This window comes from Sylvia atricapilla, chromosome 1, assembly GCF_009819655.1.
Source record: "Sylvia atricapilla isolate bSylAtr1 chromosome 1, bSylAtr1.pri, whole genome shotgun sequence".
Lineage (NCBI taxonomy): Eukaryota > Metazoa > Chordata > Aves > Passeriformes > Sylviidae > Sylvia > Sylvia atricapilla.
In genome coordinates, this window is record NC_089140.1 from 82,280,338 (window position 1) to 82,308,025 (window position 27,688).

The 27,688-nt window shown below is 40.9% G+C and overlaps 1 protein-coding gene across 1 annotated transcript in view; it reads left to right on the plus strand.

Moving 5' to 3' along the window:
• NSUN2 (NOP2/Sun RNA methyltransferase 2) overlaps positions 1-4,488 on the plus strand; it is a 19,809-nt gene extending 15,321 nt beyond the window's left edge. The window contains exons 13-18 of the mRNA XM_066326717.1: positions 63-155; positions 539-674; positions 1,869-1,949; positions 2,177-2,315; positions 3,251-3,290; positions 3,931-4,488. Coding sequence (XP_066182814.1) covers positions 63-155; positions 539-674; positions 1,869-1,949; positions 2,177-2,315; positions 3,251-3,290; positions 3,931-4,336 — 895 coding nt within the window. The 3' untranslated portion in view covers positions 4,337-4,488. The remainder of the gene's footprint in view (positions 1-62; positions 156-538; positions 675-1,868; positions 1,950-2,176; positions 2,316-3,250; positions 3,291-3,930) is intronic.
• The last annotated feature ends 23,200 nt before the right edge of the window (positions 4,489-27,688 follow it).

A 27,688-nucleotide genomic window follows, 5' to 3' on the forward strand; every position in this document is an offset into this window, starting at 1 on the left:
ATACTGATTTTAAAGGGAGTACTCTTAGTGAAATTGACAATGCAATGTTACTTCCTTTTTAGACCACCACCATCTAAAAAAATGAAGTTGTTTGGATTTAAAGAAGACCCTTTTGTGTTTCTCCCTGAAGATGATCCATTGTTCCTTCCTATCCAGTAAGAAAAAGGATGTTTCTGTTTTGGCAGTAAGATTCCTATTCGTTCAGGGATGTTAGTAGTTCAGGTTCAGTTCATTACAGAAGATGGGTCTCGTTGATCTTGCATAATGACTTTTTCCTGACTTTGCACCAGGGCCCCTCTCCTCAACACTTAAATGAAAATAGCCAACTCGAGTTTGCACTGGAAATTTTCCAGTGTGTCTCAGGGTCTGTAACAGCTTGTCTTTTCTGATGTCATGCAGCTTAGAAAGTCTAATCTTTGTGTTCTGAAGCCAAAGTGCTAAGTGTTTGCAGAGATAGCTGGAGGAAATGGGCTAAACCATGCATTTTGAGTATGTGATTTTATTGCTTGGTTAATCAAAACAAGTATTATGGCCACAGGAAGTTTTACGCATTGGACTCATCATTTCCCAAGATGAATTTACTGACTCGAACTCAAGAAGGAAAAAAGAGGCAGCTGTACATGGTTTCTAAGGAGCTAAGGAATGTGCTTCTGAACAACAGTGAGAAGATGAAGGTATGGTTCATAAGCATCAGTGTATATCTCTTTGAACTTGCCAAGTGTACTGTTTACGTAGAGGATTAGCCCTCTGACAGGCTTTTATTTTTTTAAGTCTGGATTAATGTTTTCCTCTCTGTCCCTCCTCTGTTAGAGATGAAAAGTTGACTCTGAGATGAAAATCAGTACATTTTTGGTGGATGAAAGAGAACTTAAAAGTTGAGAGAGGGAATATATAACTGCTCTGTGTGTGCCAGCATTTTTATGTAGTGTTCAGGTAACTTTACAAGTTTACATTGAGAATGTTGTATTTATCACCTTCTCCATTATAAAAGTAATAAGAGCTTTGAAAGGCAACCAAAAAGATAAAATCAGCTGAATTATTTACTGGCTGTGTTACATAGAGACATTGTTTCAAATGTTAAACATTTTGAAATGTTAAACATTTTGAAAGTTCATTAAGTTGAGTGATAATGGGATAATAAGTAATTTTTGTCAATTAAAAGGAATTTTGGTTTTCAAAATTTCCTGTAGAAAATGTCTTGCTAATGCTAAAGATTTGTCTCAAAAGTCATTGTGTAATTTAGGTTGGAATGAAATCATCTAGTCCAACTTCCTTCCTACATCAAACAGAGCCAACTTCAAAGCTAGATCAGATACATTCTGGGGCCTCGTCCAGTCAAGTCTTGAAAATTTTTGAGAATATTCAGTACATCTTTGCAACAGATCTTTGAGATTGATAAAACAATTTTTCTTTTATCCCCTATGCAGGAAATGGCTAATAATTGACAAAATTTTGAGAAACTGGTGCAATTTAATAGGTTGTGAGACTTCGATTATCTCAGAAAATAGAGTGTCCAAACAGTAATCACTTTTACATTTTTGAAATCCTGTCCTTGATTGCATTTCCCAGATTCACACAAAAAATTCTTACTCAAGCTAAAGTTAAAACTAGATATTAGTAGTTTGGTTTAAAACTTCCTCACACTGTTCAGTTTTCAGTATGGAAAGGAGTAAAAGACATTTTCTATTGAGGCATCGCCACATTTTCATAGCAAGAGTTCCCTTTTCTCCTGAGTGAATTTTCACATTAATTCAGTGTCCAGTGCAAATAAACTTTTAGTTAAGGGGTTGAGGAAAACCCAAGTTCAGAGTGTTAATTTAGAATTTATGCTCTCTACTGATGATGCTTATTGGCTTTGCTGCTTGCAGGTTATCAACACCGGGATAAAAGTCTGGTCTCGCAACAGTGATGGTGAACAGTTTGGATGTGCATTCAGATTAGCACAAGAGGTAAGTGCATAGCATTGTGTTTTCAGAGGAGGTACTTTGTTTTCCTTGAGAGCCTATGAGACAACTGGCATTAGCTTTGTCAGATTAATGGTAATTTACGTTTTCAGTATGGTTTAAAATGTGAAAATTGTTTTCTGGTATTAGGTAAAGCACATACTGTTTTTAACATTTTTCCTTCAGAAATCAGTGGTTAAATTTTGAAATAATTGTCTTTTTTTATTAAACAGGGAATTTATACTCTGTACCCATTCATTCATGCAAGGATTATAAATGTCTGCATAGAAGATGTCAAAATTCTTCTAACCCAGGAAAATCCATTCTTAAGCAAATTTAGCAGTGAAACACAGAAGAAAGTCAAAGATATGGGTAAGCCTACTAATTTTGCTGTCACAAAATTATTTTTATACTTTGCGAAGAAAGCTGTGAAAATCCTGATAAACTGTGTTTGCTAAAAATTTTGACTAAATTTATCTTAAATATACTTGTTAGGTAAGTCAGCATTACTGAAAGGTAGTGTGCTGCTAGAAATTGTAGTCCTTTCTGATTGCAGCCTCTAAGGTTTTTGAGCTTTAGAGGACAGCAGAGTTGCCAAACTTATGACTTCTGCAAAGTAATGCTGTGAGGCATCATTTAAAACATCTGATGAACAAAGATTTTATATACGCTTCTGGGTTTTCTGCCTGTTAGTGCTCCAGCTGAAACTTTTTGTTATCTGCAATTATTTGTCATGACCTTATGTATGAAATGTAGTTACTCAGATTTGATTTTCTTAAATATGAGGAGCAATGTCTACTCATATTAAACTTTTATTTCCTCTACACTGGATGCTTCAAGATACGAAAATTGGTTTTCAGCCTTTTGTTATTGTTTTATTTCCAATTCATTGCTGATCCTTGTACTTCTGTGTTTGATGAGACAAAATGGGAAGAAAAAAATGTTCTGAAGTCTGGTCTGGCATACTCTTACATTCATTTTAATTGAGTAAAAGTTCCTTGCTAGATTCACTGAGTTAGTTAATCCAGTGTGTGGATTTTGTTTTTTAATCTGTTTGTTTGGGATTTTGGAAGAGGCAGTGTTGGCAATTGCTTCTGTAACCATATAAATACTTTAGTTGGAAAAAAAAAAAAGGAATAAAATCTGGTATTGTCTATAGTTAAGTGTACTGATGTAGATAACTGCTGACCATGTCATGCTCTGTGTTTGTCTAAAAACTTGTTTTCTTGAACATTTTCAGATTACAATCATTGTATCACTGTACCAAGTAACACATCTGTTTTGTTTTTGTTCCCCCTTCCCTGTAGCCATGGGAAGTATAGTTCTGAAGTACGACCCAGACCCTGAGTAAGTAGATGTGTTGCTTTCCATTTATGCACTTCTAAGACCTGAACAAGGATTTCTTTTCACTCGGCAAAAACAGAAGTAGAGGCATAGAGATGCAGAGAGGGAAACAGTAAAGCCATATAGGATACAGAGAATAAGACAGGGAAAAAAGCTGTCTTGTCTGTGAATTCTTAAAACAAGTGTAGAATTTAGCTTCATAAAGGAGAGCTGGTAGTTGTGCTAGAAACAGATCACTGCATTTGATTTACTTGTTTCCCTGTCAAGTCCAGCATTTGGAATGGAAAAAGTTACTTTTTATTGTTCCTTTTCATGGACAAAGTAACTTTTGTTACTTTTAGAATTTTCTAAATGTAAACTTTCATTTTTCTGTTCCTTGTATCAGTTTTGAAACCAGAGCCAGAAAATTACTTTGCTTGTTGCAGAAATTTAAGAGCATTGAGGTTTTGGGTTTTTGGCTTGCTTGCTTGTAGACAAGCAAGTGCCTGTGTAGATATTGAAGTTAAAAAACAATGTACTTTCGTCTTCTGTGAATTGCTACAAAATGTATTCATTGTTAGAACTGAACTGGTGTATGGCTATAAAATGAAATTTTGAAGATGAACTTTCTCATAACTGACTGAGCTTAACTGTTTGTTTGTAGAAAACCTCATGAGCTTCAGTGTCCGATAGTGCTGTGTGGTTGGCAAGGGAAGACGTCACTGCGTGCCTTTGTGCCCAAGAATGAGAGACTTCATTACTTGAGGATGATGGGAGTTGAAGTGTTTAAAGCAAAGAGGAAAGAGGAGGAATTGGAAAACAAAACTAAGGAAGAAATTCAACAGGGACTGGTGCAAACAGAGGAAGGAATGGATGTGGAAGATAAAGAACATGATTTAGTCACAAAAATGGAAGCAGAAATAGGTGGAGAGTCTTCCCAGAGTCCTGTGGAAAGCAGTGCTATGGAAGTAGAAAATAAAATTGAGGACTTAGATCAATCTAGTAAAAATGCCAACAGTCACGTAAGCCAGGAAGGCAAAGACACGGATGCGAGTAATGTGAAAGATTAGGTTTCTTTCTGTATTGCTTGGCAGCTTCCATGAGGCTCACATCCAGACTTTTGCTTTTAGCATGAAACTGTATTTTAAAATTTGGTTGGAATGGGATGTTCCTCTTTTAAAGTTTCACCTATTTTATATTTTAAATGAAAGCTATAAAGAGATGTTTCTTCAAGTGTGTCTTCTTTTCACCATTTTAAACTCCTTTTTATTGATGGGTTTGTGAGTCTTGCTGGCAACAGACCAGGCAAAGACCAGTAAAATTTAAAGCCTGTATTTTTAATGGAACAATGGTATGCACAAATGCACTGCACGTGTATGACTGGTCAAAAATTCCTTCAGAAGAAAACCTGGAGTTCCATTCAAACTACATAGTTTCCAAAAGAATTTTTTTTCCTGTGATTGTTTAGCCCATCTATCACTATTGGTTACAGTTGGTAACTGCAGGTTCTATAAAAGGGTAAGAGAGTCAGTGTGAGTATCCATACAAGTGCACATACAGGATATCTGACTGACAGCCTGGTGAATGGTTATTCAAAAGAAAACCATGTCCAACATCCTGGGTAAAAAAAGCAGAATGCACTTTACCAGAGACTGATGTCTGAGGTTCTTCTTCAGAGTGATTAATTGCTAGACTTAGCTAGATCTTCAGGTATGCTGAGTGCCTCAGACTCCTGTTTTGAAATGTGCCTGGGAAGAGTCTGACTATCACTCAAATCTGCTGTGGTCATCTGTCCCTCTTTCACTTCTTCAAATGGGAGTCATCTCTAATTTTTGTTAGATAACTTGTTTATAGCTGAAATAAGTTTTAAAAAAAGCATGATGGTATATATGTTGTTGTACAGAGGCTATTTGAAAGGTTTTTTAGGTCTAGAAGGATAATTTATTTAATCTGACTTTAAAAAAATTTGGCTACCTCAGAAACTTGGAATATAAATTCTATCCTTTGTGGCTTAGTTTCAACAGTACTCTGCACTTTTGTCAGGTTGAAAGGAAAGTGACCAGTAGTACAAGGTATTGTCCTCTTCTAGGACCATAGTGATGCAAATATTTGTTATGCTTGTCAAGTGGAATTTTACCATGTGTATTTTTATTGATGAAGTCTTGTGTGGCTTGGATCCATTTGCTGTACCTTGCTACAACAGACTTTTTGATGTCTGCCCTTGAACTACTTCATCAAAGGGAGAATTCTTGAGGGACAGACATAAAAGTGAAATAATGCCATGTCCTCTGATGAGATATTAGTCTCATGCAGTGAGAAACCATTGACAGGACTCATTTTCCTCTTGAGAGTCCATAAAATAGGTTAATAAAAAATCAGTTCTTGCCCTTGTATTTTGCTAAGGTTTGAGTTTGTTCTTTGAGTTGTGAGCTCTGATGGGACAGCTTTTGTGCTGACAGCTCCTTAGGCTGAGGAGCAGTATAGCAGAATTTTCTTTTGAGCAGAGATGTGTGCAAAGTATAATTTTTAATTCTTAAAGTATGTGAGGAAAAAGATTTTGCAACTTGAAACTTCAAGGATGTTTTCATATCTTTGAATTTATTCTGGCACATTAGGCATTTGAAATGGAAGCAGGGTGGAAAGACCACTTATAAGACGTCATTGAAGTCTGCAGTATTCAGCCCTGAGGATGATTTGAATCCATCTAATCTTTATGCTCTGATGATGTCCACAAATTATAAAAACATCAAGTGTTAAAACTTACATGAAGAAACTAAAATTTGTTTTGAATTATGCCTGCTGTTACTGTATCTACTGATGTTCTTTTCAGTCAGTGACTCTGCTAAGCATACAAGTTTGACAGATTCAGCTGAGAAGAATACTTGTTGATATAGACAATCCAGCAGAAATCAAACCATAGAAAGTGAACTGTCCTGATTAGGTTTCGTTGACTGAGCTTATGACTGGCAGACTAAAATGAGAGTAGGAAGCTTTTATCTGGGAGCTAAAGAAAAGCAGGTTCTTGGATCATAAACTCTCTGAAATTGGGTATGACTTAGACTTGTAATAGAATAAGAGCCTGTACTTTTAAATCCTCTCATTTTCCTGTGTTCTCTATGAAATTTTGCTTTGCTCTTGGCTTCTTGGAGGTGTATTTTTTGCTGTCAAGTGCAAGTGGGAGATTTCAGCTAAGAAACTAGAGGTCTTATTTTCTTGTGCTGTTCAGCAGTTTCTACATCTCCAAGCAAATAGATTGAAGATTTGTTTTGGGTTCTTTTAGTACTGCAAGTTTCCTTGCACCAATTGCTCTGTCCCAGTTGATCTTGCCTTGATAGCCAGAAAGGAAGATGCACAAAATTGTGTAGGTAGTGGCTGAAAGCCCTGTCCCAGATTCCCAGGCTGGGAGCCCGATGAAATGAGTGTGTTCTGTTTGTCTGTCTCTGCTGAGCTCTCTGCTACTGGGGCTCTGATGCTCCGGTGGCTGAACCTCTGCCCGGGTGGTTGCTGCAAATAATTTGAAAGGAAGACAAAAGAAAAAAGTGATAAACAATCACATTAAGCTTGAACACAAACTATGAAGTCTGTCCTCGTAAGTAGTCCCTATTTTGTGAGATTTCTCTAGTTAGCATTGCTGGTTTTTAGAAACATGGGACTGTAGATGTTTGTGCTGATGGCAGGGGGTTTTATATGTGATAGTGGGGAAAACAGAAAAAAAAATTCATGTATCTTAATGAATAGTCTGATGATGTGCTGCGCAGAGGAGTCCTCAGTAATAACTGCTGGATCTTTAGGAAAATCTGTTGACCAAAAGGCCTAGAAAGCTAAGGAGAAAACAAAGGGAACTCACCACATGGAATGCTTCTCTTCAACACTTACGTTACTCTTTGTTACTTCCGAAAATTTGTTGGAATTTTCTTACTTTGGTTTGCTGCAAAATTAATATACCACAGCCTAGTGCCATCGAGGCGATTTTTTTTTTTCCTTAAAGGTCTGAATCTTATTAAAAGTCAATGAAGCTTCTCAAAGTATACGGGCCCCGTGAAAAATTTCTGCCCATGAATTTCAAATTTAGATGAAACAGTAAAAGAAAGCAATTTAGCTCGCATAACAAGCCCTTTTTGAAGCTGGGCGCAGGAAAATCAGAGCATTTCTTCCTTCCAGCGGGGAACCTCCGTCCCGGAAAACAATCGGCAGCGTGCTCCTGCTGCGCTGCTGCCGGAGCAGAGCTCGGCACGCTCTCCGTGCCCAGGACAAGCCTTGTAAACAACCCCCAGCAAAGCGGCGCAGGCACAACAGCCGTTCTGTTATTCCCAGCCGCTGTCCCGCTGGAGCTGGCCGGCGTGCCCGCATGTCTTTTGGCGCTGGGCTCTGCAGCTGGAGCGCGGCGAGGTCGCTCGGCACGGTGCTGCCCCTCCCGGCTCGGTGCTGCCCCTCCCGGCTCGGCGCTGCCCCTCCCGGCTCGGCGCTGCCCCTCCCGGCTCGGCGCTGCCCCTCCCGGCTCGGTGCTGCCCCGCCCGGCTCGGTGCTGCCCCTCCCGGCTCTGTGCTGCCCTCCCGGCACGGTTCTGCCCCGCCCGTCACGATACTGCCCGCGGCCAGCGCGGGCCGGGCTAGAGGCATCGCAGAGCCCGCAGCATCCAACACCCCCGGGGTACGTACCCTGCCCGCATTTCTCCCTGCACCGGGGTTTGCCGCACCTGGGACTCACTCTTGTACCCAATACATGGTTGTATTTGATTGTCATTTCGTTTGTTGCTCCGCCTTTCGCAAACAAAGTTCAGTGTTGTTTTTGACTAAAATCTGGTTTTCTTACTAGGGTGTGGCTGCTTGTGCTACAAACTTAAGTTTCTTCGGCACTTGGGATCTCTATTCAGTTAACATTTAAGTAAGCTGTTGGCTACATAGGTGCCTGCCCAGGTAGCCAGATTTTTTCTTTAGATGATTTACCCACGTGTGGTTTTGGCAGGATGGGTAACTCCAGACCATCACTTGGGAACGTGCCTGTACACTCCTATCTCACCTGAATATCTCCTTGTATTTCTGTATTTTGCCTCCCTCTTCCCATTTTCTGTGTCATCCCTTGAAATTACGGACTTCTCGTAAGTTTTTCTTTTTTGTGTCACTCAAATGCTTTCAGGTGTGTTAATAATGGACTTTTGCCGGTTCTCAAAGGGAAAGCTAGTATGAATGGTGGCCAAAACATTCTTACAAATTTATATAAGAATGGGGTAAATATACAATGATCCTTGCCCAGAATATTCTTCCAGACTTCAGGAGTTTCTTGGCGCACAGATTATGTCTTTTGGGTTTAATGGTCCTTTATGTATTTGTCCTCCATACATTTGCTCCCTGAGTCCATGTGGACTTTTAGTTCTCATGACATCCTATAGCAGGGGGACTCGAAATCCTACCTCTTGTTGTGTGAAGTATTATTTTAGCACCTAATAGTTTTGTTCAATGATCCTCATTTCTTGCATTGAAAGCCACAACAAGCAACTGATTGCTGAGTAGTTTCTTCAGGACTCTTTTGATTTTATTGTCTTCTGTCATATCCCTTATCAGTCATCTCTTTTTCCAACCTGAAGGGCCCTAGCTAACTTGTTTATCCCCTCTATGGAGACTACTCCAGATCTTTTGTCATCTTTATCAAATATTTCTGAACTTTTCTCAGTTTTTATGTCCTTTTCCAGGTGGAGTAACTGCACATGGTGCTTCAGATGTGGCATTTGTGGAAGCGTGTGCTCACTGTTGCATGCTCCAGTACACTGCTTGGTGATTCTTCATGCTACTAAATATCAAGCTGAATTTTCACTGGAATTGCTTGTCATAACCTCATTATTATGTTTTGAGTGGCAATTGAGAACTGGGGTTTTTTGCATGTGCTGACAGCATTATTTTCCCCGACATAAATCACTTTTGTCTGCACTGAGATTTGTTTATTGTTTCATCACTCAGTTGCCTTGGTCTTGTAAGGTCCTTCTGCAATTCTTTGAAGCTGGACCGAAACCAGTAGTTGCTGACTGAATTTTATCCCACTCAGAATAGTTTTCTGGGAGTCTGAAGGTCCTCGGTAGCTCTGAAGGGATTCTAACCTGGTTTTTTATTATGACTAGGTCACAGGAGGGGAATTTTGTATCAAAATGCTGATGAGCAAGATGACCGAGCAGAAAGAGACTATAGTATTTTCTTTCTAATGTTTAAGTAATTAAATATACATCCACAAAATAATCTCATAACATGCCTGTTGTCTGGAAAATAGCAACGTATTGGAGGGGAAGAAAGGGTCTTTAGCACGGCAAAACTTATGACAGTTTTCCCCTAATCATTTCCAGGGTTCATCAACCTAGAATCCAATGAGGGTCTTGAGAACCACCCCCTAAACTCCTCTATGGCTTCTCAGGCTTCAAATTCAGTAGTTTGTTGTGCAACAAGGTGATATCCTGTACACTATGTTACCAAGATTTCTTGCCCTTGTAGGTCTGAATGTCTCCCTGGCCAGCTGTTAGTCTGGTACACTGTCCAACTGTGTGTCCATAATTTCAGCTGATAATTCAGGACAATGAAGAAGGAGTTTGAAACAGCCTTAAATACTAAAATTGTCTATGGCATTTGTCCCAAGTGACTTCTAAAGCCATTTTACCCCATAGAAAACTTTGCATTTTCTCTATCTTACAATTTCCTAACTTTAAATATGAGTATAGAGAGACAGGTGCACTCAGCTGATCTGAAATGGTCTTCACCATAGAAATATTTTGTCTTTTACACCTTAGTAATATATTTTATGGTGGGGTTTAAATTCATTGCTGCAAAATCAGCTTAGGTTATCTGGATTTATTATTTTTTATTGGTGAAAACACTGTAGAGCTTTTAAAAGGTGGCAGATTGACAGCCTTGAAGTTAAGCCGATTGTTCCATTATTTCCCAGCATCTCTCAGCCTTTTAAAGACATCTGCTCTTTTCTAATCTCCCATACTCAGTTTTTCAGATGACTGCTAAGTCTTCTGAGTCAGAAAAAGCTACTTCTCTAGGTACCTTCTGATGATGTTTATCAGGCTTGTCTAATTTGTGAAGTTGTCTAATTCAGTTTGGTGTAACTTTTTTCATTACTCTGTATCTTGTTCTTCCTCTGGTCCTTAAGAGAAAGAACATTTATTGATATTATTTGCATGAATAGCCTCATTTTGTTTAAGGGCTAGGTCATCATTTTAGACACAATAATTACTGTATAGAGAATGCAGGTTAAAAAGAAATAATAGGCAGCTCAGCTTGAAAACATCTGCTGATCCTTTCTTCTTGAATATATTTGTCAGCATTCTCTTTGGGCCATTCAACAAGGTAAGAACAAACTACAGAGAATGGTATCTTGTTATTCTGAAATTCTCTTGCTCACTTGAATCTCGTTTTGCAAAGGCACTTCTCAGGGCAAAGTGATGTGACTGACGGCAAAGGATACAAAGATGCAGCAAGGGAGGCTTCAGTGGGACATGAGGAAAAACAAATCCTCCCCCACAAAAGGAGCTGAGCACTGGGGCGAGTGGCCCAGAGAGATACAGATCTCCATTCTTGGAGATCTTCAAAACTTGTCTGAGTGAAGCCCTGAACAAGCTGACCTAGCCAGGAAGCAGCTCTGCTTTGAGAAGGGGGTTGGTCCAGCTCTCCTCCAGAGCTGATTCAAACCTTAGTCTTTTTCTGATTCTAGGATCACTTCCTAGGTGAATGCCTTCAGCCAAGCACAGGCAGCCACAGACTTTTTGCTGAGTACACCTTCACCCACCCTCTGGCTTTTCAGTCATGGAAATACTGCCTTTAGTGACTAGGGAAGCGCCTGTACCTGTCTAACCGGAGTTAAATCAGCCTGCAATGGTCTAACAATGCAGTTTGTGGATTCCCTACTGACTATGTACAGTAGGTTGGTACTGCAGTGTTTTGTTTTCTGTAATTCAAACTGGTTCAGTGGAATCTGTCAAAATGTAGGAGGAATAACTTCATGGTTCTTTCAATTATATCATAAATCAGAAGATAAAAGAGTTGAAATTGCCAATGAAATTGTCAATGTTAGATTGCTGTGGTAGAAATGAGCCTCCAGTGTGGCATTTTGTACCACCACTGTTAATTCTGACACAATGCAGAGGTAGCAAGGCTGGGGAATTGTGTCCTGTGTTCCAAAATGCTGCATTGCTGGCTGAGGAGAGCTGCAGCACATGAATAGTGTGAGGCATCTACAGATCTGAATTGTTCCCGTTTTCATTAAGTCATGTGTTCAGCTGTAAATGTTACGTTATCTCTAGAGGCAGAGGATGAGTTGTACATAGTGATTGTGAATTTCAGATAGAAAGGGCAGATTTGAGCAGTCTTGAACATTTTTATTCCCTAAAAAAAAAAAATAAATTAAAAATAAAATTTAAAAAAAGGGCATGGTTGTCTGGTTCTTAGACAGCACAGAAAAATCCATGCCCCCTTTGAATTTTGGTCAAGAAATGACCACCCACCTCAGCAAGGACCAGCCCAGGCCTGAGCTTTGACCACAGGGGATGTAAGACACTGTTTGTTGATGTGTTGTAAAATAAGACAGTGCAGGAGATTCAGTTTGTTATCTCAAAAAGGAAGTGATGATACAAAATGAATGACAGCTGTGAGGCACTTGTCCTGGTGGGATTACAGGATGTTCCAAGGCAGTTGGGCTTTAAGGAAAAAATACCAGTGGACGGTGTTGATAGCAGGCAAGTGGTTTGACTGTCTTAAAAAGAAATGTTCTGTGAAGAGAAGTAATACATGTGTGTGCTGATGGTCTCCTGTGTGGAGTACAGGGTGTCAGCCAGACCCACGGAGATATTTCTTTTGCTCTGGAACATCTTAAAGACACATTAAGGAGACAACATTAAGACAACTTCCTTACTTGACCCTTACTTCCCTGTGGGGGGGACTTCAGTGTTTAACTGAATTGCTTCTGATATTAGCCAGTCTGGGTTTTCTTTGTGATAAAAAAAGTTGTTAGGTGGGGTGGTTTTTGGTCAGTTTTTGGTGGTTTATTTTGGTTTGTATTGTTTTGTTTTCTAATCAAAGCATTCTTAAGCAATACTGGCAAAAAGGGGAGAGAAATAGAAACCTAGAAAATATGTGTCACATACTAAAGCAGCCATCACAACTGATGAACAATTTATTTGATTCCTATGGAGAATCCAGTTATTCTGCTTTTCACATCCAAACAGGATTTGAATTTATGTTCAGTGTTCAGAAAACTCACATAATACCTTACTCAAAATCTTCAAAAAAGAACTAATTCTTTAATGTTTTCATTCCTGTGACAAATTGCAACAGGTCATGGATGTGACATGCTTTGTTAAGGACTGATGTCATACAAAAGGGTTTACAGGGTTAAAATAATATGAAATTGCTGATCATCCTATTACAGAGACTGCTGTTCCCTTGGAGAAGAAATAGGAGGGATAATATAATACAAATGGCGTGTCTGAACAGAGGGAATAACATTAACATTTTGTACTGCAGGCTGCCTTGGTACAGGGCTGTGATAACAGGCTGATGATGTTGACCTCTCTGAACTACATTGAAAGGAAAGTCAAACTCAGCCTGATTCTTTCCTGAAGTTTATAGAAAAGCACATTAAATCAGATTTAATCTGAAAAAGTAAACATCATGAAACAGGGTATTTCCCTGCTACATTCTTTGTAGCATGTCAGCCATCTACGAGAAACTGATGTCATTTTCCGTCTCTCTAGATTAATTTCCGGGCTCTGTTCTTGAGGCAAACGAAGCTGTGTTTCAGATCAGCTCTGTCCACCACACTGAGTGTGTAGGACTGTGCAAACAGCAGAACAGGCTGGGTTGGAAGGGCCCTGGGCAGGTGATGCAGTGAGCCTCCTGCACCACTAAGGACCAACTTCCCTGGTTGTTCAGGGTCTAGGTGAGTTTTGGGAATGTCCCAAAAGGGTGTCCCAAGGGTGCCTTGCTGGGCAGCTGCTTCAGTGCTTACCTGCTCCTGTATGGAGGCCATTCAGCAAAATATGGCAAAAAACTGCAGGCAGCTGTTTTCACAGAAGCATGGAAAAATTCAGGTTGGAAAAGACCTGTAAGTTCATGAGTCCCACTGTTGACCCAGCATCACCCCGTGTTTACCACTAAACCAAGTGTCACATCCACATACCTTTTGAACACTTCTAAGGACATTGACCTCACCACTTCTCTGAGCACTCCCTTCCAATGTTTGGCAACTCCCTCAGTGAAGACATTTTTTTCCAGTATCCAACCAAGACCTTCCCTAGAACAACTTGAGGCCATTTCTTCTTGTCCTATCACTTGCTACTTTGGGAGAAGGGGCTGACCTTCACCTCACTATAACCTCCTTTCAGGTAGTTGTAGAAAATGATTAGGTTCCCCCGAGCATCCTTTTCTCCTGGCTAAATAACCCCAGTTCCCTCAGGTACTCTTCATAGGACTTGTGCTCCAGACCCTCCATCAGCTTCCTTGCATTTTTCAGGACATACTCCCACACCTTCTTGTAGTGAGAGGCCCAGAACTGGATGCAGCACTCGAGGTGTGGCCTCACCAGCACCGAACACAGCGGGTCAGTCACTGCCCTAGTCCTGCTGGCCACAGTGTTTCTGATACAGGCCACCTGGGCATGTGCTGGCTTATGGTCAGTTGGCTGGGAACCAGCACCCCCAGGTTCTTTTCCAATGGGCAGCTTTCCAGCCATTCTACCCCAGTCCTGGAGAGTTGCATGGAGTAATACTTTATACAGCTGTATTGAAATACTGTGTTTTCCTGAAATATTGTGGATGTGATTTCACACAAAAAGAAAAAAAAAAAAAAAAAAAAGAAAAGAAAAAAAAAGAAAAAAAACCCAAAACAAAACAAAGCACAATGCATAGAATGACAGAGAGGTCTCAGTAGGACATGACTGATTACCAATAAATTACCATTGATTTAGAGAGGGAATATACAGATTGTCAGGCTCACCGCTGGAACTGCCAATAGAGGAGCCCTACTGTGAAAGAATGAACAGTAGATGCAGTTAAGATAAATATAAAAAGTCTGAAACAGCTGGTGAGGACAACACTTGTGTTTATGGCTGGCTGCACCAAGCACAGATGCCAACTACTGTTTCCTAGCAAGATCTGAGAACAAGAATCTAGCAAATGCACTGTGATTACTGGAAATCACTGTATTTGCCTCCAGACCCCTGACTGGGATTGAAGGTCTCTGATAGAAAGACTTGCTCTGGCTCTAGAGCTGCTCACCCCCTTCCGCCTGGAAGATATGTGCTCCCAGCACCAAACTGCTCTCATCTCTGGCACAGCTAAGGGAAATGCTCAGAAACAGCCTCCCAAAAAAAAGCCAAAGCTAAGACAGCTTCTGAAAGCAGCTTCACAAGCTCTCCTTGTGTCAGAGTTCATCAGAGTGGCGTGACCTTGTTTAAGAAACTGTTCTAAACCTCTGGCAGATATAGGATGTGTCTGGAGGAGCCCAGGGTGGTGAAGAAGCCCTGAGTAGAGCAGTGTGCCCGAGCAATGCTTACTCAGAGGTAGGCGAGCGGAGCCATTGCAAATGCCAAGTTAAAGCTTCTCATTTCTTTAAGGGCCATGCCCCCACGGCGCTTTCCTGGCACAGGGGAAAAGCTCGTGTGGCCTGGATGTGGACATGCTCTTAAATGCTGCATGCCTGCTTCTTCCCAGAAGGATGCATCCATTCACAGAGGGCTTCCTAGCAGGGAGGTGACATAGGCAGCCAGCCCTCAGTGGGGCTGTGAGGCAGGGGAAGCTTCAGGGAGAAGGGATGAACACGATGGGAAGTGGGAGGGCAGAAGATAAGCACTAGGAGTAACTTGAGAAGTTGGGGAAGATTTCTGGGAGTCAAAGGAATCCGGCAACATTAGGACTAAGATGCAATTTAAAGTATTGCAGCTGGCTGCGGGTGAGAGGAATGTGGAAGGATTTTGAAGGTCAAACATCTGATGTTAAAAGGAGAAGATGCCTCTGGGGAATTGTGTGTATGCACAGCGCTGGAACTGCTGCTTTCCAGGACTGAGCGATGTGATGAAGCACTGATGCACTTACTGGCTCCAGCTCCTGAGGGAAATGTGTCCATGCAAGAGCTGCTCTCTCTGGTGCTTGAAGGGAGCAATTAAGGCCATTGCTAGGCAAGCAATGAGACTTTCTAATAGCAACCGCCTCTGCAGACAATATTGAAGAGATGCCAGTTCTGGGCTCAGGAATGATGGTAAAGTCTTCTGAGGATGGGAAGTATGAGAACAAACTGGTGAACAAAACAGGAGGCACCAAACCAATATGACGCATAAAACAGGAGCCTGTTCCAAGAGGCCCAGCTGACTTGTCCTCAAGAGTTTGGAAGAGGGGTAAACTGGATACTGAAGGGGTGCAAATGAAATTATGTCATAGTATATAACACATTGTAAACCTCAATGCTTACCCTACATTCAATGTTTATTAAATATGTATATACGCAAATTACCCTAAAAGATTTACTTTGTATTGTTTATATTTATTTATGCTTTAAACTTAATATATTAAAAATTTTACTGATTATTGATAAACTTTATGTATTTTATATTATAAACTATATTACATACACTGTATACTCTATATGGATGTTGCTATAGGCTTATATAACCGTGTATAATATATGCATATGTTTGTATAATGATATAATGTGTGCTATCAGATTACATAATAACATTGCATATTATTTCACAGAATTATGGAATGGCTTGGGTTGGAAGGGTCCCCAAAGACCATCTTGTTCCAAACCTCCTGCCATGTGCTGGGACACCTTCCAGTAGACCAGATTCCTGAGAGTTCCATCCAGCCTTGACTTTGAACACTTCCAGGGATGGGACATCCACAGCTTCTCTGGGCAATCTGTTCCAGTGCCTCATCACCCTCCCAGTAAAGAATTTCTTCCTAATATCTAATCTAAACCTACTCTCTTTCAGTCTGAAGCCATGTTGCCCCGTCCTGCTCTTGTAAATAGTTCCTCTCCATCTTCCTTGTAGCCTCCCTTCAAGCCTCCCTTCAAGTACTGGAAGCCTGCAATTAGGCCACCCTGAAGCCTTTTTGATTTATTATATAACAGAATGTAAGCTGTCCTATTCGCATTACAGAATGTATAAAATACATGTAATATAAAATGTGTAGTGTTGCATTATACAGTCTATCTATATAAATAATATTACATAACATATAAAATAATATCTATTACATATAAGACATTAATTTCTCACTAAATCCTGATTTTGTGCTATAAGGTTAAGGAGACACACAATGTTGAGTGACTGTCTTGGTTCTGTTTGTTTGGGATTTTTTATTTTCCAGATTAAAAACCCAGGATTTCTGGGTGATCCTCAGAATCAAGAGCCACTAAAACTTACAGCTGCATCTGGTGAATATGTTTAACTGATAATTTGAAACAAAAACCAAAAAAACCAACAACAACAAAAATCCAGATATGAAGGACAACGTAATGTAATCCATCCTTCAACAACCTTTCAGGAAGTCCTTTCTTAGCAGCTATAAAAATGCAGATTTTTATTATGGCTACAAAGATAGCCTTGATACAACAAGCAGAGTAGAACTGAGAAATCAATTTTCAAGGTGACAAAAGATTAAAAACATCATGATTTTTAAAAACATTAAGCTTCAACAGGTGATCTACATAGCATTAAATATGTGGACATTTGGAAAGGGGATGTGAAAATCGATTAGCAAAATTTGTGGAGACTACAAGGCTATTTGTTTATTTAAAGCCTGAGACTATTACAAGGCAAGTTGAATGAAGAACCTAATGAGAGACAAGTCAATGGAGGATTCCATGACAAATGGCCCTCCATAGTCAACACAAAGGAAAAAGAAGTGGAAGGAGAAGATAAAACTCTACAAACACTTGAATTTTAGATGGAGAATACCAACATGGTGGTGAGGTTTGGGCACTGCTGTAGGCAGCTCATGGGAGACCTCTGCTTGGTGGGAGATTCCATGAGGATAAAACACTGAAATATCATCTTGAGACACAAACTGGATAAATCAAACCATTCTTCTCTATATTTTTGAACTGATTTTATTCACTTCTCAGCAATGCAGGCCTCTCTCAGAGACTGTTGTGAAGAAGAGAGGAGCCAGCAGCCATGCTACTAATAGGACATAAGGAAAAGGGGAAGCTCCCAGAGGATAACCAAGCACTGGAACTGGCTGCCCAGAGGGGTGGGGAAGGTGCCCAGAGGTAACTTTTGACATATTTGGAGTTCAGGAGGACAACGCCCTGAGGATTCTGATCTAATGTCCCAGATGATCTTTTTTTGGAGCAAAGGGTTGAATGAGATCATCTCCATTCCAACCTGAATCATTCTGATCCCCAGGACAAGATTCTGGCTCTCCCCTCTGAGCCATCAGGACACAGAATTAGACGACTTCTCATCCAGCTGGACAATTAATTTGTACCAATCTCAACATTCCTATATTATATCAAAAATACAAACCAGATGCCTCTTTCAAATCTAGCCTAGCACAACATAAAGCAGTTGTTTTTATTGTACATCATGAACAGAAGCTGGAATTTGCAAGTGATACTGAAAGGTTTTAAGATACAACATATAAATATCATTAGGCATTTTTTAGGAAAAGCCTGTGTGTTTGTAGAGCATGTTCTGAGCCTTCAAATATCCTGGCAATAAAGTTACCAAGTAGCCAAAGCTGCCCTGCATGTAACAATGTGAAAACTAAGATTCCTTTTGATCAGCTTTGAGCAGAGGGATCAGGTGCAATAATAGACAAAATCAAAGCTCCTAACTGCAAACTGAGAAGCTTTGATGAATGCAAAGATGGATATGACCTGGCAATGTGCACTCACAGCCCAGAAAGCCAAACTACATCCAAAGTGTGTCCTGGGCTGCATCCAAAGCAGCGTGGGCAGCAGGGCCAGGGAGGGGATTCTGCCCGTCTGCTCTGCTCTGGAGAGACCCCTCTGCAGTGCTGCACCCAGCTCTGGGGTCCCGGCACAAGAAGGACAGGGACCTGCTGGAGCAAGTCCAGAGGAGGGACACAAAGATGATCAAAGGAATGGAGAACCTTTCCTGTGAGGAAGGGCTGAGAGGTTTGTGGTTCAGCCTGGAGAAGAGAAGACTCCAGGGAGACCTTGTAGAAGCCTTCCAGTACCTGAAGTGAGCCAACAGGAAAGCTGGAGAGGGAGTGATAGAACAAGAGAAACATTTCGCAAGAGCCTGAAGTGATAGAACAAGGGGAAATGGCTTCCAACTTGAGAGTCAATTCAGACATAAGGAAAAAATTTTTATGATGGGGCAGTGAAACACTGGCACAAGTTGCCCAGAGAAACTGTGGATTGCCTCATCCCTGGAAATGCTCACAGTCAGACTGGACTTTGACCAAGCTGATCAAGTTGAAGATGACTCTGATCATTTTGAGGGCTTGGGACTAGCCGACCTTTAAAGGTCCCTTCCAAAGCACCCCATTCTGTGATTCTCATCCTTTTCAATTGCTCCCTAAGGATATGCACAGCTTTGAGGCAATGGTGATGCTTCTGGCGTCCTTCAATGCAATACCCAGTGCTGAGTCATTTGGAGCAATCTGGAGAAGCCATCATGTCTTCAGAATGACACACTGAAGCTGACACCAGCTCCTCTTACTGATTTCCATAAGGTCACTTTCTACTTTCTGAAATAGTTGTGTCCCTTTACACTAAGTTAGAAGTTATTTTTATTTGAGTAAAAAGCATGCTGGTGACTAGTGCTGATAAAATGGATGGGGTTTTTTGGTCTTCTTTGGGGGTGGGGATGTTAAATACTTTTGTCTCTGAAAAGGTGAAGCTTCCTTTTAAGTGAATTCTCAGGTTCAATGCAAAGTGTTATGTTGCTCAGGAAGGAAGGAATGGATGCACAAAGGGAGGGCAAGGTATTTCCTGGCAACTGAGATTTAATTGTGTGAGTCCCTTTTATAGATGTTTGCCTTACTGATAGAGAGTGACAAAAAGAGAGTGCAGAAGGAGTGACATGAGGGTGGTTTTCTGTCTCAGCTCAATTATTTTCTTGTAGATGATTCTCTGAATTTGCTCCCTTTGGCTAAATTAGAAACATCTTTGCAGGCTAGTGCTGTGTTAACTTTGCTTTCCTTTCTTGTCCCTTACCCTGCTCTACTTTTCTCTCTCCATTTCTACCCCAGCACAAAAAATCTGACAGGTTTATGCTTGGGCAACAGCAGATGATTCATTTAGATAAGTAAAACAATTTGAAGCAGAAAAAATCTATCTTTTCCATAGGTAACCTGTAGACAAAGAGATGTCTCTGGTCAAGGAGCTGTGAAATAAGGAGCAGTCTCCTACTGCATATTTCCTTCTGAGATGGAGAAGCTGAGACTTCGCATTTTCTTACAAGATGGTGGATTCCATTAAGATACCTGAATTACTACGAAGTATTACGTTTTGACTAGTTATTTGAGTCAGAGAGGAGAATCTCTTTACATTACAGATGTTGACTAAGCTTTGCCAGTGTTGTAATTTACTGAGCAATGGTATTCCTGGTTTGGCAGTCTATCAGGGAACCAGAGGCAGGACACGTCTGTGGAGCTGTGGAAGCAATGCACAGTGGCAGGGGGGGTCTGTTTAAAAGAGATTTTTTTGCCCTTACTGTAAAAATATCCTCTGTAAAAAGTTAAGGACATTCCTAAGAATTCTTTGAAGACTTTTTTTTATTGGAAACAGGGACTTCCTATCCTTTTACTAGTTTCTGCTTATGTAGAGAAAAATCTGGCCAAATGTTTAAAGAACGCTCTGTGCTTTGCCCACGTCAGTTTAAGCTGGATATACCAGCTGTTTACTTTCATGAGTTAATGAGTATTTTTAAGCTTTCCTCATTTGTTTAAGAGCATCAGCATTAGAGGGCAAAGGGATGTCAGTACTGGGAAATCAAAATACTGCTATTTGCTACTTTGTTGGTACTGGGAAATCAAAATTTCTCTACTATGCTAGAGCTCTTGTTACATGACATGTGGCAAAATCTCAGATAACTTGACAAAGTGTCCTGAAGAGAGAATCTATTTCTTGAAATTAATTTCCGTGACAGACACGAGATGACCTTGTTATAAACCAAGGCTCTCTACTCTCAGATTCATACATTTAGCTTTAAGAGGAGATGGCTGCCAGAATTGCTCTGATCCGGCAAATCTAACCTGAAGCCACACAAAGGCTGCAGCATGTTTCTTTGTGGTCATTAAGCTAAGCACCCACTGAATTTTTTTCTTAAGGACAATTTTCCTTTTTCATTCCAGCACAAAACTCCCCTAAAACCGTATCAAATCAAATATAGCTCTTCAGTTACAAGTGCCTACTAGCTGAGGATGCAGGGAATACATTAACATTTGTGAGTGCTCTCCCTCCTACCAGCAATTTTACATTTAAAAGGAGCCTGTACTGGCCTTTGATGGTGTCACTGACAAGACCCCTTGAGTACAGTCCTCACGTACTTCAAATCACTTGGGAAAACACTGGGAAGGTGGAAAGGCATATTTAACAGAATAGCTGTTTAAGGCATATGAAGCAATGTAGGACAAGGAGCTGTAAAAAAGAATTTCTGGTCATCTTTCAAGTAGCTAGGTAACCCCTGACTTCTCATCCATCCCTCTTTGGCTATGTTACAGGAAGGAATTAATATTCTTCTCTGTTTAAAAGAAGATTTCAAGATAAACCAACAGCATAAACTGAAGCTTCTCCTGAGGGAGAAGCAATAACTTCTGATTCTTTTACTTCCAAAGAACCTGTAAGCTCTTCCAGGAAGACAGTCAGTAGGCGTACTGGTGAAGGATGGTTTCTGCCTCCTCCTTTGCCACCTTTACCATGGTGGATCCTCACCACTCATACCCTGGTTTGTCTGCTTACATTTATGCTTCTTCCATAAAGAATTTACTGTGGGCATTATGGGCAGCATCCAGCTGGGACTTTTTGAGGGCTGGTGCATGAATTGTTGATAGCTTCAGCTAGCAATGGATGGATCACAATGTCTGTCCATGAAACTCATGTCACAAAATACTTGGACTCTTCAGGTCACTTCCAGTGGGCAGAAACCTTTAAATTTATTTCTGCCAACACAGAAATAGGACCAGAAACGGTCACAGATAAAGCTGTAATTTCTACCCCAAGTCCTGCAGAAGATGTCTATGTAGTTATGCCCCAGGTCTGAAAACCTCATGGGTGTTATGAACAGAGTCTGCTTCATCTTTGGTCTTGATTTGGGTCCAGGGTTCACATATATGTATGTATGTATGTATATATATGTATAAAAGTAAACACCAAATTAAAAAAGAATAGAATTTAAAAGTACATCAGAAATAACTGACTGCCCATAGAGTAACTGTTCAGAAGCTCAGGACGAGGATCAGATTTTTTCTGCTTAGTGATGGAGGAGAGGGGAGAAGCAACTCGGCACAGATGCACCTTGTTTGCAAGAGCCCTGTAAATGCTGGGCACCGCTTGTGCTTGCGGAGAGCAGCAAAACCGCTCTTGCAAGTGCCTAGCATTCCGACTGATGGCACTTCCAGTATGACTCCATTTTTCGGGATGCAGAGGATAGGGGAGCTGAATCACAGCACTATTCACAGTGGCAATGTTACCAGCTGTGCTCTAGGACGACTCACTTGGAATACATGAGCCCTTTGTTCCAACCCTTTGTTTTTCCAAGTGCTCTGACTACCCTTGTGAGGGAGGGGTACTTGACAACACAACTTTATCTCAGAAATGGGGTCAAAATAAGTGAAGTCAGAGAAGGCTTTTGTATTCAGGTGCAGTGATGTAAAGCATACAAGGGAGCAGGGAAGGAAAGTTAAATCTGTTGTGCAGCAGAATGTGGACATCAAATGTAAAGCAGAAGAATTGTACTGTTACATGACCTGGATGCAGGACATGAAGAAATACTAAGAAAGTTTGCAAATGATACTAAACTGGGAGGAACTCCCTCAAGGGAAGAGAGACCTTGAAAAATTATAGAGATGGGCAATCACCTACTGTATGAATTTTAACAAGGTCAAGTGTTGGATTCTGCACCTAGGGTAGGGCAACCCCGGTCATGTGGACAGACTGGGGAATGAGATGCTGGAGAGCAGTGCTACAAAAAGGTGCCTGGAGGTCCTGGCTGATGGAATGCTGAACATGAGTCAGCAGCGCCCTGGCAGCCAGGAGCGCCAACCCTGTCCTGGGGAGCATCAGGCCCAGCATCACCAGCTGGGCAAGAGAGGGGATTGTCCTACTCTGCTCTGCACTGGGGTGGCCTCACCTCAAGTCCTGTGTGCAGTTTTGGGTGTCACAATGTAAGAAAGACATTAAACTATCAGGAGTGTCCAAAGGAGGTCAACAGAAATTGTGAAGGGCCTCAAAGGGAAGCCGTGTGAGGAGCAGCTGAGGTCATTTGATCTGTTCAGCCTGGAGGAGAATGAGGGGAGATCCCATTGCAGTTACAGCTTCCTCATGAGGGGAAAAGGAGGGGCAGGAACTGATCTCTTCTCCCTGGTGACCAGTGACAGGACCTGAGGGAATGGCCCAAAGTTGTGTCAGGCGAGGCTTAGGTTGGATATTAGAAAAATGTTCTTCACCCAGAGGGAGGTCAGCCTCTGGAACAGTTTCCCAAGAGAAGTGCTAACAACACCAAGCCTGACAGAGTTCAAGCAGTCTTTGGACAACACTCTCAGGCACATGGTGTGACTCTTGGGGTATCTTGTGAAGGGCCAAAGGTTGGACTTGATGATTCTGGTGGGTCCACTCCAACACAGCACATTCTGTGATTCTATGAAATGACACATTACAGGAGAAAGTCCCTGTCAGAAATGTCCCCAAAATCCTCCTCAAATGTTAATCTGCAGAATATTTAGAGGAGGTAAAACTAGGGCATTACTGAGAACAGAGGCTTTGGCCCTAAGAACTCAAGGATAGCTCACCTTACCAATCATGAGAGACTTGCACTGTGGCAGAACTCCAATTCGAGTAGCTTGCTTTCTGTAATTTAAATATTTTTATTGCAGAAGATCCCCGCTGTAAGCTCCAGGCTTGCTTTCCATGACTTCTACTGAGGGAAGTAATCAATCTTGCATTGCAGGAAAACAGACAACATGGCAAACCTGTTAAGCCTAAAGTTCTTCAGGGACAGCAGAATTAAAAATTCTCTCAAAACACACATTTACATGGAAAATATTTGTAACAGTGGAGTCGTAGCTGGTGCAGGTATGCAAGAATTTTAGGGTGAATTAGTGACACATTCAGCAGGTATTTGTATAACTTCAACGTCCATGCAGTGAAGTTACAGCACAGGGTGCTTGGAAAGGGATACTTTATACTTTCTGGCAGTTAGCAGTTTTATGAATCAGGCATATTTTTGGCTATAAACTTTGTTTTCCCAACATGTCTGAAGAGCAGGATTTTATAATACATATAACAGAATCATGGAAACATTTAGTTTGGAAAAGAACTATGGGGATCTCTAGTCAAAATGCTTGTCTCAAGCATGGATCAGGTTACTCAGGGCATTATGCAGCTGAGTCCCAAAAATCTCCCACAGTGGAGATTCCATTATTTCTGGGCAACCTACACTAGTGCTTGCCTGCTTGCATGATTGGAAAAAGTTCTTCTCTTTATCCAGCTGGGACATTGCTTCCTGCAATTTGCATCTATCACCTCTTGCTCTTTGTTCACCTCAGAGATTGCTTCATGCATCTTCGCATCTCCTCTGTAATCCCTCCCTAGGCGGTGCAAGATTGCTGCTAGCCCCCTCTCAGCCTTCTCTTCCCAGTTTAAGCAGAAGTTCCTGCTGGACCATTCCTTCAGCTTCTCTGGGTCCCTCTGAATGTGAGACTTGCTTCCAGAATATCAATAATTCCTCCCAGTTTTCTGGGATTATCATAAATTCTATTAATACATTGCAGAAGTATATTTATGTAACAATCAAATAATTAAAACCTCATCCAGTATATGACATTACCTGTGTTTTATTGTTACCATGCTTTTTCAGAACTAAATGATCCTGTCATGAATGGTTTAAATTTCTTGTAAGGGTGGTCTGCTTTCATTCCTGAGACACATGCTAACCCATGTTAGCATGGATTTTGTGCTGAAATTGAAGCCTTGGTTTTGTTGAGGAATATTTCATAGAAATCTCCAGATCTTGCTAAAGCAAATGGCAAGTGAAGTACACTTCTACATCACCCAGGCAACTAGAATTGGTTCAGTTACATTTCACTGATTTTTGCCAAGAGGACCTGCAACATACTTCACATATCTCTGCTAATGAACCACAAATAATTTAAAACACAGGAGGTCACTGAATAAGAAAATATGAGAATATCTGACAGCAAAAGATAATGAATGCTATGTGTGGTGGCAAACACGGAGTATAAAATGCAAAGTTTTCAGAGTGTGAGGAGTTATTTCTGAATTCCTGTTTGGTGAAGCACAACAGCAATGAATATTTATTGCCACCTTATTTAGCAGCATGAACAAAAGGAACTGTTATAAATAAACAAATGCTATGACAGTTCCACTGCTGCTAGCTTGACGTTCTCGTCTGCAGTCAGTCAAACCGAAAGACAAAGCAATCAGTGAAAAGATGAAGTCAAACATCCAAATTACAGAGGTTCTATTTTTGTGTTAACTACCGTCATCACTGATTTGTCCATGACTTGTGCAAGGAAGCTGCTGGTGAAATTTGACAGGCGTCAGCACGACATTTGCATGCTTCCAGATTGAAACGACGGCTTTTAGTGTAAATTTACATGACTTGCCTAATGTTTCCTTAGCATATGAGTAAAACTTCGAAGGGGTTAAAATTTACAAAGCAGAGCAATGTACACTCAGGAGGATGCAATTAAGTAGTCAGTAACGTGGGACACACACATGACAGAAGGCAGCTGTCTTTTTAACTTCTTGCAATGTCCTACTGGTGACTCTCCCTCAGTAGCTCACCTCCACCCTTTGATGTAAGGACGAAACCACCTCTACAGTGCAACTGTTCTGATAATAGCAGGTGACTCACTTCCAACTTATTCGTGCTCAGACCTAGTTTGACAGTCACCTTATTCTTCAGAGCCAGCAAAGAAAAATTTTACTGTGTTGTTAACTTACATGAAAGCCCCCAGTGCATATTTAGTAACCCATCTGCTCTGCAAGCAAGAACTTGGGTCAGAGGCTACTGAATCCTTGGATTCAGTCCTAGTAATACACATTTGTGAAGTGTTAGTAGGGTTTGACAACAAGACAGGATGCATATTGTCTAGGTAAGCTCAGAGGCTTGCTGCCCCCCCCCCCCCCCCCCCCCATATCTCGCAGTTGGCACTTTGTAGGGCAGCACACGGTCTCAGTGCATATGCACAGCCCTGTCTCTCTTGTTGGCTTAGATCAGGGATATATATTCCCCTCAGGAATGCACTGGGAAAGCTGCAGGAGATAATATCCAGGAGTTTTACTTTGCTACTAATTGTCATCTTCTGAAATGTATTGTCTATAGCAGACTATTTGAGTTGGTGCTTGTCAGGGAGGGAAAACATAACTGGAGAATTTTATTGTCTCAGCAGGTTGGCCTACTTAATTCTGTTGTATAGATCATAGCACAGCTTCAGAGGAACTTCTTCACCAGAAGTTATGTCCTGCATGGTAGAGACAAACTTATCACACTGACTCTATGGAGATGCTTCCCCATGATTTCAGCTAGGCTGTGGGATGCCTACGCATGCATCACATCTGCCTACGTAACACTGACAAGTAAATCCTCAGTGTGTCTGCCAAGCTCCACACCCAGGCATTCAGCTGGAAGTCAGTTATCCTCTAAAAACTTCTCCAACAAAAAGCGTGTTCATGATCAGCCACCTCACTGGAGTCATTTAAATTACCATGATGATCATACTGCCAGTGTGTGCCTGAAAACCTTGAAAGAAAAATAGATTAAAAAGTGGAGAAGAAAACCCATTTAATTTAAATTAATGTTTAAACCCAAAGCCAGTTAATTCAACACTATTTTTCTCTGTACAGTCAGCCTATCAAAAAGATATTTCTCCCTACTGCAAGTTCCTGTGGAATGGAAAGTGCATATACATCAGAGCACTGGCCATCACATCCATCATTGCTTGGCAGTTGTGACTCTCAGTGTCTTTCCAAATGAATTTTCTAAAAGTATATATATATGTTACATTGTCATATCACATGTATTTGTCATAGTAGAGAGGCTTTGTTCCAACCCTGCTGTTCACCAAAGAAGTTTCACTTTAGGATCTTATGCACTGCTTTTGACAAGGATAATGAAACGAGTCTCTTTTTTTAACATAATAGAGTATCACAGCACCAAATAAACACACCATATCTATGATCTTTCTCTGGGCTCAGGACTGAAGTTTAGGCTGGGATGAAGGAGACACGTTGTGTTTGGGACAGAGAACAACATAAGTTCAAGAGGTCTTTGACTGCTAAGGTTTTGATTGTTGAATTTTTAGGACCGATTTCTAATAACAGAGGAATACATTCCCATATAAACCATCAATTCTGTTCTTTGTGGAAATCTTTCAGCATTTAGGTATTCAAGGGACAGCTTTCTTCCTTTATCATAAGTTTGCTTCTCTTAATGCCTGTATTCATTCAAATAGCTTTTTCAGACTCAAAGATCCTCCAAAGGAATGTATTCCAAAGAAGCCAGGAAGTAACTTCCCAATACAGCTTCACACCTCCCCAGATGATAGTTTCAAATTAATCATCTGTTCTGGGGACAGCAGATGGAAAATAATGTTCCTGATAAAATGGGTCTAATGAGAGCCGAAGGACCCGTGCTGACTGCTAATTTTACAAGAAATCCTAAGGAGATTTTTGATTGGATAAATGGGGAATATTGAGGTATGCTCTCTGCAAAAGAAATCCTCCCACTTCGCTGATTTTGAGGAACTTTGACCAAGCAGATGACTGTCCAATCTGTTTTCATTTTGGCCTCCTGGAATTTAGAATCTGGGAATGACACTTGGATTTATTTCTCAGTCACAGAAGAGACTTGACAGCCTGATTTGAGTTCCACAACACAGCTCCAAATCCTAACATCCTTCTTCTCAGCTGCCAGAAGGATAGAACATGGAAGAAGCTCTCACTTTCTGGGATACAAACAAAAAGGGCATTATTGGATCTTAGGTAACTGGAGCAGGGCTGCAGTAAGTTCCTGCGGTATGTCCTGCCTAAACTGCTTTTTCTGATGCTGTGCTGCCTCTCTCGTTTTATACCCTTCTATTATCAGTCTTCTATTTTTTGCCCTGTATTTTACTTGCCCAGTTATATTTTCTCCAGGCCATACTTTCTCTTTCTTCTTGGGTCTTCCTTTTCCTTCCCTTTATATAGCCTTCCTTTCCCAATTTCTCCTTTGCTTTTCTTTTAGGC